This window comes from Thunnus thynnus, chromosome 4 (assembly GCF_963924715.1).
Source record: "Thunnus thynnus chromosome 4, fThuThy2.1, whole genome shotgun sequence".
Taxonomy (NCBI): domain Eukaryota; kingdom Metazoa; phylum Chordata; class Actinopteri; order Scombriformes; family Scombridae; genus Thunnus; species Thunnus thynnus.
Genome location: NC_089520.1, coordinates 20061798 through 20078493, shown reverse-complemented (window position 1 = coordinate 20078493; position 16696 = coordinate 20061798). Strand labels below are relative to the sequence as shown.

Genomic DNA, 16696 nt, shown 5'->3' with positions numbered 1-16696 from the left:
AGTCGCCCGGATCCAAATGATCGATTAGTGGCGGCTAATAAACTTGAGGATGTCATCGTTGGCTGTGGAGAGGAGTGAGATGCAAAAGGAGAGAAAATGCAAATAATGTGATAACATGTAATCACACTGCATTATGTCCCACTTCTACACTCCCATCCTCATATTTTTTCTTCAGATTTGGGCGCTCCATGCAACAAACCAGTCCTTATTCAAACATCCATCTCTACTTCACTGCAAAGCGACTTCTCACACCTCCTTTAATTTCTGATCTGCATGAAAAGAAATGTAAAGCTCACTCAAATAAATCTTCCTCTTCACTTGTTCTACTACTAAAAACAAATATGTTTCTTTTTGTTGGTTACCCTCTTACATGGCTCGTTTCTCTTCCTCTGTCTCTTCTCAAATTGCTGTAAACCATAAATCAGCACAGAAAACAGCTGCAGCGTATCAGGTGGAACAAAAACAGACACCGGAGAACACAGGGACAGAAACTGAAGCTACGTACTGTATGTCTACAAAACTCAGAGTTCGTTTAAGAAATAGTCTTAAATGGGTTCAACATCATCTAAGCCAGAGAAAAACTCCCCCTCAACCAGTTTGATACTCACACTTGATGCTGATTCTGACAGACATTTGACATTTAAACTACTCTAGTGTAGACTATCCATGTCTAAAATCAAGTCTCAGGATTCCCAGAAAGCAGCAATGACTCCACTGAACACAGCTATTTTAAAACGCTTTTGGGTTTTTATTTTTAAATAAAAACGCACCAGTTTCTGCATTCATGAGCTTCTGTCACTGTTTCTGCTCTGCTTATAATCGACCTGATGGATGACAGCTTCATACTCAATTCACAAAGACGGACAGTCTTGGGTCAAAACTGAAGACAAATCCATGTCGGCTCTCCTCTCATGACTGAGCGCTCCCAGCCTGATGAACTAGACTTTTCTACTCACCTCTTTCGCAGTTTCGACCTCCAAATCCGAGCGGGCAATCGCAGCTGAAGGAGCCCCACAGGTTCACACAGGTTCCTCCGTTCAGACATGGGTTGTTGTTGCAGAAATATCTTTTGGCAGAGCATCCTAGAGGAGGGAGAAAATGAGAGGACTATCTATCCGTTTGATCTATCCAACCTCATTATTTCATCAAATTAGTAACGAGTCAGAGGGTTATAAAGTATTCATAGCAGGTACAGTGATCATTTCCCACTGACTCTACTTCCCTGCTGTGCTCATTACAATCAGTGTTATTTTCTTTGCTGTGCCCGTCTCTCTCACTCGGCTGCTCTAACAGTAAACATTGTTTGACTGCAGTACAGTCACAGTTTTAAGAGATAAAGTAAAGGATAAACTGCTTTAGACGCCAAACAGCAGGTCAAAAATCTGCATACCTGGCATAGTGCCATTGTTAGCAATGAAGCTGGCCATGTCAATGTGCTGGTTGTCGATACGCAGGTTCTTCATGCAGCCCACGAACTGGTGGTTGAGAACAGGAAAGTCTTCCGGGAGCTTGGGGATCCCCCCGAGGAGCAGAGGGCCAGTCAGGTCCAGCGATCTGACGACACAAAACACACAAACATTTACTCATTGTGGAGTTTTTGCTCTGCCTGCCTCTCCAAAAAAACATCATCAACACTAACACGGGGGGGAAAAAAAACGCATAAAAAATTCATCACAGAAATAGTTTTGCAGTGTTATTTTTCCCCCTAGAGATGAAAACAGTAAAGAAGGATAAACATCTCAATAAAGAAAAAAAGCTAAGCTTAGCTAACACCCTGGAGATGTGCAACTTCATTTCATAACAAGTTTACTCTCTTACTTAATGAGACGGCTGCAAAGGAATCAATTAAATTATTGAAGTCAATACAGAAGTAATGAGCGAATATGAAAAGCAAAGAGCAAATTATTTATAGAATTCTTTTACTTTAACAAGGGAGGATCCTTTATTTCCTAATGAAAGAACTGCTCACTTTTTGGATCCTGATTGGCTGCCCTGAGCCGAGCAGGTGTAGTTTCCGATCATGTGACCAAACCTCAGAGCCACAGAAGAGTCGCAGTTGTCCACCGTCACTACCACGACCTTCTGGTCCGAGGGGCCCTGCGGCAGGCCGGCCTGGTTTAAGATGGGCTGTGGAGAGAGAGACAAACACATGAATATCAAGATAAATTATGAAACGAGTATTAAGAATGTATAATCCCTGTATTGTACACAATTTGAGAATCTATTAAACTTTCTAATATTTGTGGATGACACCTTTTTGGTTTCCATCCAACTGAGGATTTCACAAATGCAATCTATGATTTTTGTGCTTTTGATGTGTGCTTTGAGAGAACACTGCTTCTGTCTTCGACCAATATTACAGTTTTATTTTAAGAGGTTTCATCAGTATGCACAAGGATCTGGATGAGTGCAGTAGAAACAGTACAAATAGATTCATTTAGATGGACAAATAACAGTTTTTTTCATCCTATAGTATTATATTCATTTAAAGAATTCCCAAAAGATTTGTCAGCATAAAGACCATGAAACACAGAAGAAACAAAAACCAGTAGTGCCACGCTGCTATTTTTAAGACACTGAAGTATTTTTGGTCACTCAGTATTTATAAATAGGACTCAGAAATAGGCTGTTATGAAAATTTCTCATTATTCTGCAGCTTCTAATAAAGGATTAATCCATAAAGCAGCACAAAAACTTCTGGGAATCTCAGTGAGTGCTGAGCTGTATGTAGTTTTATGAGCCAGATTAAAAACTGGAGCTTTGAAAGTGGGAAACAACAGTCAAATAACCTATGGCATCACACTTGGTTCATTTCCCGTTCAGCTCCAGCTCGCTCATTTCAACTGTTGTTGAGCATTTTAATAATTCATATCACAACAGCTAGAGCTAAAGGCAGACACGCACATGCAAACACACACACACACACAAACACACACGAGAAGGGCTTGCTCTCTGCAGGACATCATGCCTGTTGACAAAGGATCTTCTTCATTGTTTGAGAAATCAATGAGGGGGAGCAACAAAAGGGGGAGGGGTCTGCGGGGGAGAGAATAATGATCCTGTCAATAAAAGGTCACGACCTCTTTTCAAACCGGGCAGCTTCTCTGAGGTCATGTAGAGCTCATATTAACCCTAAGTGTGGGTTCGAGCTGGTGTTGCAGTGACCGCCCTCACACAGCTGACCGACTCGGCCGCCTGCGGGGTGGACGGGCTGCTGAGCTGTCAGCTGGTCAGACGGGATTTAGCAGGAATTAGCTCGTCTCATGTGCAGAGATGATATGAAGAATGGGCTTCATTACTGATGGCTTGAATACACACATAAGGTGTCTGTTTTTATTGTCTGGCTATTTAGTTCTCTGTGAGGTTAAACTAAAATAGATTGAACCTCAGGAATGATAATTTCCTCATGTCTCTGCTGGCTGTCTGATCCCTTAATTTAAAAGCTCGGAGAAGCGACGCCCAGCTATAGACACACAGTCTTTAGCGGCTCTGTCACAGGACTTTTATTAATACAAACTGCACTTCGTCAAGCAATACAGTCATGACAAATATAATTTAAGTCCAAGGCACAGCCACCATTTAATTTCTCTCAGATGATTTTTTCATTGAGCAGATTAGATTAAATCTCTGCGAGCCTTTAATAATGTGACTCTGTAACTGAGAGGCTGCAGTTCGTTAAATTCCTGCACTCACTTTGTGTCTTGGGATCAGCGTGTCAGTAATATGAATAGGATGAGGCCGATTATAACCCTTCATCTGTCTGCCTTCTCTCAACACCTCACATGAACTGTGTCACAACTCGAGACAGGAGGTTAGGGTTTGGGTTCGGTTAGGGGCCATCGGTACTGTGTGAGTACTCAAATATGCACGAGCAACAAGTTTCTGCTCAAGCTAGCTTGAGAGTGTTGGTTATGGACTTTGAAAAAGAAATTAATATAAGAAGGGTAAAATAAGAAAGAAGTAATTATAGGGGGATTATAAAACACCTAAGGGAGAAGTAATCCGTTTTATATGTCTATGTGTGTATATATCTTGTCACTGAAAAAATGTTTTTGGATGTTTTAGGGACCTCAGAAGGGTTAGGGTTAGGAACAGAAACATCTCACTGTGCTGTTGTTGTATTACTGAAATATGTGCGACATAGAAAAGAGCGATAGAATAAAACTTTATTGTTTAGCTTTCTTGCAGAGAGTTAGATGAGAGGATTGATACTATACTCTCATAGTATCCAGTCTTTGTGCTAAGCTAAGCTAATTAGCTGCTAGCTGTAGCTGTACATTTACTGTACAGCCCTTAAAGTGATATTGAGCTTCTCATCTAATTCCAGGAAAGAAACCATATAAGTGTATTTCCCAAAATGTCCAATTATTCCATCAAAAATATTTTATTTTAACATCTTAATATATTTTAATATTTTGTTGTCCATTCCAAACATTCTAGCCAGATTACTCCTCAATTTGTGGATCATGTGACATAACCATGATGTCAAGTGGATGTTGACTGACTCACTGGAAAGCTGATGAGTCACCTAAGAAGATGAAGACGTGCTTTTCTCAGAGATACGGTTAGTATTTTCAGAGCTCAACTGGCAGTCCACAACTGTACCAAGATATTTGAAGTGTTAAATTATTTTTGACAAGTTGTCAGTCAAGTACAACAGGTCCTGTCCTCAATATCCAACACTGAAATGTTTAGCAGACGGAAACAGACACAGGAGGTGGCTTTTATTTTTCCAGTTGATGCTCTTTGAGGCCAATTTGTTGCAAATTTGTTGATGATGAAACAAGCAAACATGCCGTGTGAATTTGCCAAAGGTGAAATCATCCGACATGCTCTTTTCCACGGTTTTCCCTTCGCTGTGAAAGGCCTGAAACAGGCAACGCTCCATATTGGACGCTCCTTTCACTGACCTCTGCTGTCATCAGTCACGGCTGTTGACTCTCCATTAATGACTGTCTGTCAGGACGTCTCTCTGCCGCACAAAACCCCGTCCTGTCAGCGCTGATTGGAACGTACATATTTGCTCAGGACCACATTAAACACCCGCTCTCACCCGACGCTACAGGGGATTATGGGAATATGAGTTCCCTGTCACAGAGGTTGACAGGAGTTGAGCGGGGAGGAGCATGGCAGCGAGCAACACAAATATGGGATCTAAGATTGACTGGAAAAACCATAGCAACAAGAGGGGTCGGCCCTGAAGCGCGGCGTCCCTGTTCAAAGCCCGAGTCAATACTTCTCTCTGCTTTTCTTTACCCTCCTTTCGCTCCTCTCCTGCTCCGCTTTTCTGTCCTCGTCGGAGAACAGAGAGAGAGGGGCACCTTCCCCGGGGCCGCATCATTCACTGCCCATGGTCCCAAAGGAAGCCGGGCCTAACACAAAGGCAGCGGTCATTGCCATTCTCCACAGTCCCCCACTTCCCTGAAAGCCACATTTCAATCTAAAATGTCCCCCTCCCCATCCCCGCCTCACCCTGCCCCACCCCCTGCGGACAGGGACGGGTCAGAGCGGGCCACCGTGGGATACCTCCAGAGGGAGGAGCCACGTTTCTACCTCAGCGACTCACAGGATGCGGCGAGGATTAGTTCAGCTACGACTGGAGAAGGAGCCTGACACACTGGAGATGTTTAGTACAAAAACTATGTTGTGTAGTCAATATGATGACGACACATGTAACTGTCAGAAAATCTGCTCTAGTGCTGGTACTGTACACGCAATCCTCACACTGAAAGGACAAAGTCATACTCAAACACCTACAGATAGAAAACTGCCAGGTCAGAGCAACAATAAGAGAATCAGAGACTCATCAGATTTTGTGCCCGACTTGATTAATGAGACTATAATGTCTCGCTGGCAAAGAACCAACAAGTTTACACCCAAAAGTCGACAAGATTCTCCCCGTTCATCACTTCTGCTGGCTAAAATCTGACAGGGCCGTGTTATCATAGACACTGAATAGAAAATGTTCCCGGCGGGGATGTTGCCTGGCAACATCTTTATGATGCAAAGTGACTTCCTCAATAGACTAAAATGTGACATCCTGTGTGTTGTGTGTCCCGGGTGGGAGTGGGAAAGTACAGAGACAAACAGCTCCATACATTCCTCACTGATTGAGTTGTTGTGATGCTCGTAAAGAGAAATGTATTAGTCGAAACATATTTAGTCCGATCTGAGCATGTCTGTAATAACACGCTCTGTGGCTTTCAGTCAATCACCACCCCTCCCCTCCCCTCCCTCTCTCGTCTGAGTCTCTCCCTCCGTCAGTGTCTAGTTGGCACGTTGGCTCTCTTCCAGATCATCAGCCTGTCAGCACTGATTCTTTAGTCTGACAGAGCAGCAGCACTGAAGAGGCACAACAGCAAACTTACACAGCTCAGGGTTTCCAGTCTACGCTCTGGTTTACACCCACTACAGTTATTCCTCTATGGAAGTCTTAAACAACAGCTTTTTTAATGGGGAAGTATGTCAGTTGTCTACACTGTCTGTTGTCTATAGTGGGTGAAACTTGTGACCTGATTTAACTCTGCATGTCTTCAGTATGTCTGGTATCACACTGCCACACCTGATGAGTGCAGACAGATCTAACCTTAAAGGCATGTCAGCTATTGTATAATTAAAAGAAGGAAATTAACAGGTAAACTTCACTCATGTACCAGTAAGTGGCTGCTGATCATAAACCAGTCTCTAGATATATATATGTTCTCATGATATATTCAGAGTCGTACCTTGTTGTAGTAGTGGACCTCCACCATGTGCCACTGGCCGTCACTCACACCTCCGAGGACGAACGGTGAAACCGTAGTCTTGGTCTCACCTGGAAAGCAATCAAAGGTGTGAATTACTGCACAGCACTTTGTCCAAAAATGATATGAAGGGGAAAAAACATTTCACAGAGGATCATAGTGATTACGGATAAATAAACCAATAACTGTCCTACCTGCAGAGAAGGTGAGCTGTATCTGTTCATTGATGATTTCCATGGCGATGAAGTCGTGTTTCTCATTGAAGCGGCCGTTGTAGAGTAACAAACCGTTGGGCTCTTTGGTGGCAAATCTGAAAAAAAGACAAAAAACTATTCTATTTAGTTTTTATTCACTGCATAAGCTCATCACTGATAACATATTTATTTGAGGGAAGGCTGATGACATTTCTTTTTTTAAAACTGTCAACAAATCCCACAAAAAGGCCAAAACAACCACTGGTTTGTCCTTCTAACAAGTATCGTCAGTGTAGATGACAGTTTCCTTCATTGCTATGAACATGTGCACTGCTTTCTATTTTGGGATACACCACATACACCGTCCTGTTGTTGTAAATACTCACAAAAGTTCCAAATGTGTATTCATCCGCCCCAGAAAATAGTCACCAAAAAAATGCCCCGTTCACTCCAGTTTAAGTAACATTTCCTAAAAACGACAGTGCCCCGCTGTTTTAGGGAATGACTGAGCTTTTTCTAAACATTAAACTACATATTTAAAAAGCATCTTCAGTAAGAGTGAACAGAAAGTGCCAGAAACAGGGTAGAAAAATCATAAAGTGTTGAGAGAAAGTATTTTCATGGAATTTGTTGAAAGTAACAAAAATATAGAATAACATCAGCCATAAGGACATATAACATAAGGATACCAGATGACATGAGTGCTGTGCAAAAGCAGATGCCGCTCGCCGTATTTCATGTTAACAGAGAAAAGAAAGAGGGCAGTGGGTTTGACCTATTTAAAAATATCCATACTGTAAAGACACCCAAGAACAACTATACCCTCACATTCAACATGCTTTCCTTTCACACTGGACTGCTCTTATACACACACACACACACAGTAACGCCATGTAACTTACAGTCGTGAGGATGAGATCAAGATTTAACAATGCTGAGCTTTTGCAAAGATCACTGAACAAATAATGAGGTTAATCATGAGTGCAAGGCCAAGACGGAGAAAAGAAAAAGAAAAAAAAAAAAGAGTCATATTTGCAGCACAGATACGACCAATGACACAGCCAAGACATACGGAAACGGCACGCTGTGAATAGACATCACTGAGCCACATTAAACGACACACTGCAAAACAGAGACTAGAAAACTAGGGCAATGTCAAAGCAGCAGCGCGGAGGAACGCATGACCGCAAGTAAAGAAGAAGCACGTAGGAAAAGACAGTTCAGAGTAATGACAATGACAGCTTCAACATATATTTTCTCATAGAGGAAGAACACAGACAGCTGCCACTGCTGTAACCACAACCTCAGTTTCACATTTCTTTTTGCTTCTTGATGGTGAAACCAAAGTGTCTAGTGCCTTGTTTAATGATCTTCGCATATTAATGCACATTTTAATATATCCGAATGCACATATTTCAACTCTGGGACCAGACCGCCGACGGTGCCTCGCTCTCTACCTGGCATCAAACTGTGCGGTGGAGCACATGTTTAAAAATATCACATTTTACCTGTCAGCTGTGGTCTGTGGTCGTAAATCTGATCTTGTGGAAATAGGTCACTGGCATGTGTGAAAGTGTGTTATAATGAAAAAAAACAAGCACTAACCACTGGATTTATTCATTATCAGTCCCACCGGGGACCAAACAATGAGTCTCCTGTGCACATCTGCCAACTGAAAAGCATGTGAGACTTACTAGTGTCTGTGTTTTCTGGTTGTTTACTCCATTAACATGCAGCTTAAATTTTCCTCAAAAGGACTAATTAATCATTATTTCAAAAAGATCAATCTCAATCTGGTTCTGAAACAATCAATTAGTGTGACTTTCTGGTGCATTAACTGTTTTTCTCAGCCTGAATTCAGCTCCAGCCTCCATGTAAGCTGTTTTTTTTTATTTTTTTTTTTAAAGAAGAGATGTCATTCACAACTCCAGATTTCTATGGATGCTCTCAGACAACATGAGCAGCCGCCCCCCCACCCCAACCCCTCATTTAGTCCTCAGGGTCTGAGGTTTTACTGTATGTGATGCTGTTTGTGCAGTATTCTTGAGCTGAAGAGGAGCCAGGGGGCACGGCACCGCTGACCTGCTTACTGAGAAAAAGGATAATCATGACCTCGGAGGAAAGAGGATGCCGATGCTCCAGCTGATGATAAAAGTAGAGACAGAACACAGACAGAGCAGTCCGACGGCTTCTATATATTCAGTGCAAAATACAGAACGTCAACTAGTATTACAATCCAGAGTCTATTACTCCGCAGCAGCCCTCTCGTCTTTGACGTATCGATTTAAAAGGCTCCTCCACATTGCCCCCCTGAGTCCTCTGAGCTATGAGAGTAATCAGCTGGAACTAAACACTGACTCAACTGGCATCATTGCGTGTCACATTAGGCACCCATCAGTAAAAATAACAACCAGTCTGTCCTTATGTAGGGAACCGTGTCACGCTATGATAACACGCTGAAAAGCATGAGATGTGTCCAGCAGGGAGGGAAAAAAATTAGACCTCTATTGATTTTACAACATGTAAGTGTGAAGTAAGGCTACAGAAAGAGGATGTGTTCAAGGAAACACTTATTGGCGTCCATCACTTTGGTTCAGACTGTTATATCTCACCAACTTACTGGATGGATTGCTGTGAAATTTTGTGCAGACGTTCATGTTTCCACGAAGATGAATCCTAATGAATTTGGTGATCCATTGACTTTTCTTCTAGTGTCACTATTAGGTTTACATTTGTGGTTTTGTGGGAAATATCTCAACAGCTACTTGGATGGATTACTGTTAAATTTAGTACACATTCCCCTAAGGATGAATTATAATGACTTTGGTGATCCCTTAAAGGGTAAAACTGGCGATTTTCTGTATTTTTCTTATTGTCAACAAATCTCATGTGTAGAACCAAACCAACAACGAACTCATCCTACTTACACATAGGTGCTGCATCGCTACATTGTACATTGTAAATAACTTTAGTACAGAGCCAAGAGGTCGTGATATGTAGGAGACTGAAAACATGATTGTTCTTATTAGTCTTTGGACTAAACAAACTAATGTGTCCAAACTCTTCATGGTCATGGAACATGTCACCCAGAGCAGCAGTGTGACTCATTTTTGTATTTTTAATAGTTTTTGGACAACAGAGCTTGATGGCACAGATGAATACAATATATCAGGCTTTGGATACACACACAATACTTGTAAGTAGGATGAGTTCATTGTTGGTTTGGCTCTGCACATGAGATTTGTTGACAATAAGAGAAATATAGAAAATTGCCAGATTTACTCTTTAACTTCTTACTCTTTAATGATCTAGCGCCACTAGCAATACTTTGGTTTATGACCAAATTAGGGCTGCAACTAATAATCATTTTCATTATTGATTAATCTTACGATTACTTTTTCAACTAATTGATCAATTGTTTGGTTAGTAAAATGTCAGAAAATTGTGGAAAAATAAACATTTGTGAGAATCACAATTTCCTAAAGCCCTACAAGGACATATTGGTTTTAGTTTATTCAACTGCTGAAGAAATTCAAGATATTCAGTTTACAATGATATTAAAGAGAAAAGCAGCAAATCCTCACATGTGAGAAGCTAGAACCAGAGAGAGTCTGATTTCTGCTTGAAAAATGACTTAAATGATTAATCAATTATCAAAATCACTGTAGATTATTTTTCTGTAAATTGACTGATCAATTAAATCGACTAATTGTTTCATCTCAGGACCAATATATAGACAATATATATATATATATATATATATATATATATATATATATATATATATATATATATATATATATATATATATATATATATATATATATATATATAATAAAGGTAATGTATGTAATACAATTTCCATTCCCATCAGCCTCATCTGTACTTTGTGTTTAGTGTTAATTAACAAACATTTAACCCTAAATTCAGACAGTGAACATGGTGAACATTATACCTGTTAATCTTCATGTTAGCATTGTCATTGCGAGCATGCTAGCATACTGAGCTGCAAGCATGGCTGTAGACTTTTGTATAGGTTGAACCGTGACCCACACCTGACCCACACATCAGTTCAGTCACACGGAATATTAGAAACTTCAAGATCCATCACCATAATCTGTTTAAATTGATGCAGTGCTAATCCCATAGTACTCTGTACTTTTTTTGTGAAATCTAATCCTTAATTGCAGAGCTCCACAGCCAAATATCTGACAGAATGATACCTAAAATTAGCCGTCACTCTTGAGTAAACAAGATAGACATCCTGAGCCGCTCATCATAACAGAAGCTCTTTCTGAGAGAAACCTGATCAGTGCAGGCTCAGGTAACAGAGCTACTTGTTGACCTCACCTGCCTCGAGCTCTGAGTATCGGCACCTTTTACACAGCAGCTACTTCACAGCTTCTTTGACCTGCCAATGAAATGTAGACCGCTTTCAAAACTGGTCTGAGCAGTTCTCCATCAAAAAAGGCTGTCATCTGAACCTCGCTCAAGGAAGGGCCGAGCCCATAAGGCTCACAAGGGAGATATTATTTCCACCGGCAGCCATTGTGAGTGTCAACCCCTGCCAAGCGCGTCTAAAGTGACAAACATCACAATAAGTACAGCAAAATGGCAGGACACATTCCCTGTGATACCATGCGAGAGGTGATACTTGTTGTCACTTGTTGTGACAGATATCAAACAGAACGGACGGCTTTTATCGTTGATTACATTTCATCACGTGGAGGATTCCTGCTGTCTTTGCATGTGTTCAGCATTCACAGCTCATCTGCTCATTTCAAAATCCACCTCCAAATGATCAACCACCTTCAGCTTCAATTTCAGCCTCAACCTGCTTCACCTGCATCACAATTAGTAATAATAAATGTATAAATAATAATAAATTCTGACACTCCGTGGAACCATTTGGTGCAAGAAAAACTAACTAGAGGCAAATGCATAAAGTGAAATAAAAACAGAAATGAAACCTTGAAAAAGACTCGACTAAAACTATCTTGTCTAGTTTCAAAACCAAAGTAATGAAATTTACATGAGATGGTGGCAGGTTGGCTTTTTCTTTTTGTGCTGTGTATGAAAGAGAAGGAACCTTGGGCTCAAATCTTTGCTATTTTTACTAAATGCTAATTACGGCATGAAATAGCACCTCCAGCTTTCAGGGAAATTGCCAGCGCTTTCACTGACATCGCTGTTTGCACTTCTTATGTCATAAATTCTTCAGAGAAAAGTCTTGTCTGAAAATTGACTGAACTGAGATTTCTTTTGAGTCTGCAAGTGTTTTCCTTTAGTGTAACATGCAATCAAGCCCCTACCTTTATAATAGTTAAAGATGAATTGAAGAGGAGAACGAGGCAAATACATTTAAGAAGAGTTTGTGATGTATTGTCTTACGCAATACATGTGCGGCTGTTTTGTTTTTTAGGGGACTTTTTCCTTGAGGGTCTAAGGATATAAGTTGTAAAGCCTATTTGTTGTTTTGGGCTATTTAATGAAATTGATTTGACTTTTCTCTACAGCTAGATTAAAATGTAACATCCCTTCTCAGAATACAGGGACTATATTTGCTACAGGGACACAGAAAATAAGAAAACCAGAACTGAAAACAAATAGGCCTAAGAGTCTAAACAGCATTGCTAGCAATGATAATGCTAACATGTTGATGTTTAGCAGGTATAATGTTCACCATCTTAGTTTAGTGTGTTGACAACGCTAACATTTGCTAATTAGCGCTAAACACAACGGGAATGTCATTAGTTTTGCAGAGATTTACGTAAATAAACCAAAGTATTGTACAAATAAATTTGTGGATGCTAGATGAAAAGATATATACAGTTCACTCGAGGGTAAACATGACATGTCTATAGCAAGTTTCATGCCAATCAAACAATTTTTAGTGAGATATTTCACTAAAAATCAAAAATGTCAAAATGCTGGTGGCGCTGGAGGAAATGTTGTCAGTAACCACTAGATGTTGAGATTTTTCAGTCTGGACCAAAGTGGTGAACTGACTGACAGACTGATGTTACCATCTCAAGAGCCACGCTGCTAAAGTGGCTAATAAACTAAACAAATACTTGACATTCTACCCAAAAAAACTACTTAAACTAACCTGACGCTGACAATAAAAGGGAAGTTAACTATTAAAAAATGACTAGGACTCCCACACTACAATAACAACGTTACATACACGTACATGATGACTGACACAGAGAGCCAATCATGTCTCTCAGGCTTTAGCTTGGCGAGGGAGACTGTAGTGAAGGGCGCTGACTCACAGCTCAAAGTGACCAGTGACACTGACTGTAAGAAGATCAGGCTCACTCATCCTCATGTTATGCAAGTCTCCTTCTTTTTAGCATTCACCAACACACACCTCACAGGCTGCACCTCAGTACAACATGCACACCTCTAATGTAAAATATGTTTTAGCAGCGGTTCTGTATTTATAGCGCAGGTTCTATAATCTGACACCAAAGTGGCTCTACAGGAGATGGCTGTTCATCTGCTCAGTGATCCCATTATTGCTATTGAACACCATTACGGTTACATAAATGTGAGGTAGGGGGAGAATACTTCAGTAGAGGTGAGAGCTGGACAGCGCGAATGCAGAAGTGGGTTGTGGGGGTGGATGAGGAGTGACTCACAGATTACTGAAAGGCGCAGGTGATGCAGCTTGTTGCGGGGAGGCGAAGGTGCTTACGTGAGAGAGAGGGTGAAGTGGAAGCGCTGGCGGAGGCCCTTGAAGGTCAGGAAGGAGTGTGGAGGGAAGTTGCGTGTGGTCATCTCACAGTAGGGCTTCTCGTAGCCGCCCGGTGGGCACTCGCACTTGAACCCGCCGACAAGCAGGTTCACGCATGAGCCGCCGTTCTTGCAGACTCCCGGGGCGCAGCGGCCGGAGCGGGATGACAGTTCGCAGCGTTCTCCTGGAAACAGAGAGATGGGTGGAGGAGGAGAGAAATGAGGATTAATATTGTTTGTGACAGGCAGCATCACCACAGTCATCAGGGACTCATACTGATATATTTTTTCTCTCTGTGACTGCAGCTGTCATATATGTGTCATTATACTGTAAGTGTAACATTATCCACCTCATATCAGTGACTGTGAAAGACACAACTATATTGTTTTAAACATACAGGACTAGAAGAAAAATAAATTGTGACAACGTTGACAAAGTGTATCAGAGGAAATCTGGCAAACAGGCAAAATGACGAGCACTAGTTTCTCTTTTCGACTGCAGTTTCAATCTTTCTTTCTCCTCTGTGTCACACACAGCATGACTCCCTCTGGGAATAAGGCTGCAGTTTGTGCTGTATTCATATTCAGAGGGACAACATGATGGCTCGAAACAGTTGGAGGTGTTTATGCATTCAGACAGTGTCAAACAAAATCACTGCAGTTTCTGCCGACTGTGGTGACTCATGTTGATTACTGTCAGCTTGATCACACTTAACAGACACTTCATAAGTTCACGTTTACAAGGACTCATTTTTTAAAGATATTATTATCATTATTATTATTTTGTTTGCATTTTGCCTTTATTGGATAGGGACAGTTGAGACCAAGAAAGCAAGAGAGAGGGGTATGAGGTGCAGAATCAAACCGTATACGTCTAAGCCACCAGGACATTACACGGTTGACCTGAGAGAAAAAATAAATAGTTGTCTCCAACCTATCAGACACTGCGATTAATCAAAAACTGATTTACAGAAAGTCTCTTCCAGAGTGAATCTATTTTGATGTTTTGTCCCTCATTCACAGCCATAAAAGGTTGCATATGTCTGTGAGCTCTGAGCAGTAGAACCCAAGACTGAGCTTTCTCTCTAAGATTGTTCAAGTTTTATATTTTTTGGAAGGAGAACATAAATCATCTAAGATTTATCAAGCGACTCCTTCATGTAGGGAACCACTCCAAAGAAACATCAGCTAAAGGTACATGAAGTTCAAACTGTTCAAACAAGTGATTTGTCTGTTTGTACTTCTGTTGATATCACTATGCCAACACTCACAACCGTTTTTATTACCAGAGCTAAAATAAAACACCACACAGTCCAAAATCTGATTCCTTCAAATCACAATTTCAAAATGCGTTCAAATTACATTAAATTAAATTACAAGTTAAATTTCATCATTTATGACTCAAAGACATTTGTGTATTATTGAATCACAAACAAGTTCTGTAAATTTATATTAAGTTGATCTATGACGGAGAGATTTACTTTAAACCAACACACATCACACCCGCAGCATCGATCTCATTATGCTAAACTGTGAGTGACAGAGCGAGACAGGTTCCAGGTCGCCTCAGGCCAAGAATGCAACAATCAAACAGTGATCAATATGAAGGGAAAGCGAGTGAGACGTCCGCAGAAAGTGAGAGTTTGTCCCTGTTGAGCCTTCATCATCCTCCTCGGCCACCGCGGTCCAAGCTCACATGTGCCATTTGTCTGGATCGTCCGGATGAGAGGCTGCAGCAGTTGCTCAGGCGAAACTGCGTGCTCCCATGCGTAAGCTGGAATTTGTGTCAAAGCCACTCAGTCAGCAGCGTGGAAGACTTCCGCTGTGTGCAGCACTACTGTAACACTGGCACACACACACACATCTTTATCCAGCACCACTGACACACAGGCCTTTTATTTACTCTGACTATTAATCACTCCCTTCACGCTCTGCTGAAAGTTAGTTTTAGTTCTGCTGTAGGGGTGCGTCGACTCAAAGTACATTCAAAAGATGCCGGTTGAGACGATAAAGTAACTGATTATGATGCTTTTTTTAAATCTGAAGTGGTTATTTTAGACCACAGAAGAAGAAACTTCACTCAGAGGACAGAGATTAAACTTTCAGCTGCAGTTTTCAACAAAGCATACATAACTTACAAAGGATTTTTACTTAATGTTAAAAAATCATTAATTAATGCTTTGCAGTTTACTGACCTGTACTACTGCCTAAATTAAAACCTTTCCTCTGTCAACATAGTTTGTTTTGTCTGTTTCACTCCTCCCATGAACTTTTGACCCCACAATTCCTGCAGAAAAGCTGCAGAGCATCAGGGCAGAAAGTTTTGTTAAAGATTTACAGACATTTACAACTGTGGGCTTGAAGGTTTATTGTTAAGTAGAAAAACCCTCAACCTGTCATTATTGTAGGTTTTATTTATGAGGGAAGAAGACACACCCAGGCATAACAAAAGGTCTTTTCATCTATGCTTTATATGGATTATAACGATCTGTAAGGCATAAATAAATTGTTTTTTGGCCGTTGATGAAGGCATTAGTGGCAACTTTATAAGCATCCTAAATCAAAATTGGTATAAAAGTTGTAATAAGTCAGTGTGTCGTGTCTCATTGCAACTCTGCTTCAAAAGCAACAAAATGGAGCAGAATAGCTGCTCTGCTCTGACAGCCTGTGACAATTTGCTGTCATGTTCTTACTGATGCCTCCTGATGACAAACTGGGAGTGCTGGCCAGCCAGCTGGAAGAGGAAAATAAAGCCTTTCTGTTACAGCGCTGTCTGCCTCGTTATTAATTCAGTAACTCGCTGTAGGCAATAAAGTACCTGTGTTTCTTTAAGCTGTCGCGGTGGTCAAATATTGCAACAGCAAACAGATGTAATGAACAGAGATACTGGGATGACAGGACTTAGAAAACACATATAACAGTACAGTTTGATGCAAATTTAGATAGATTTACCTCACTGATACCTGATAAAATGCTTCTCAGTGTTCAGTTATTCCCTGTGGGGCGTCTCCACCACAGGTG

At 41.0% G+C, this 16696-nt stretch overlaps 1 protein-coding gene across 2 annotated transcripts in view; it reads right to left on the bottom strand.

Annotated features, from left to right (window-relative positions):
* celsr2 (cadherin, EGF LAG seven-pass G-type receptor 2) overlaps positions 1-16696 on the bottom strand; it is a 64304-nt gene that overhangs the window by 17806 nt on the left and 29802 nt on the right. For both annotated transcript variants that reach the window (XM_067587323.1, XM_067587324.1), the window contains exons 3-8: positions 13638-13860; positions 6938-7053; positions 6726-6814; positions 1970-2127; positions 1391-1554; positions 957-1082 (exon numbers count right to left, since the gene is read on the bottom strand). In XM_067587323.1, the coding sequence (XP_067443424.1) occupies positions 957-1082; positions 1391-1554; positions 1970-2127; positions 6726-6814; positions 6938-7053; positions 13638-13860 (876 nt within the window). The remainder of the gene's footprint in view (positions 1-956; positions 1083-1390; positions 1555-1969; positions 2128-6725; positions 6815-6937; positions 7054-13637; positions 13861-16696) is intronic.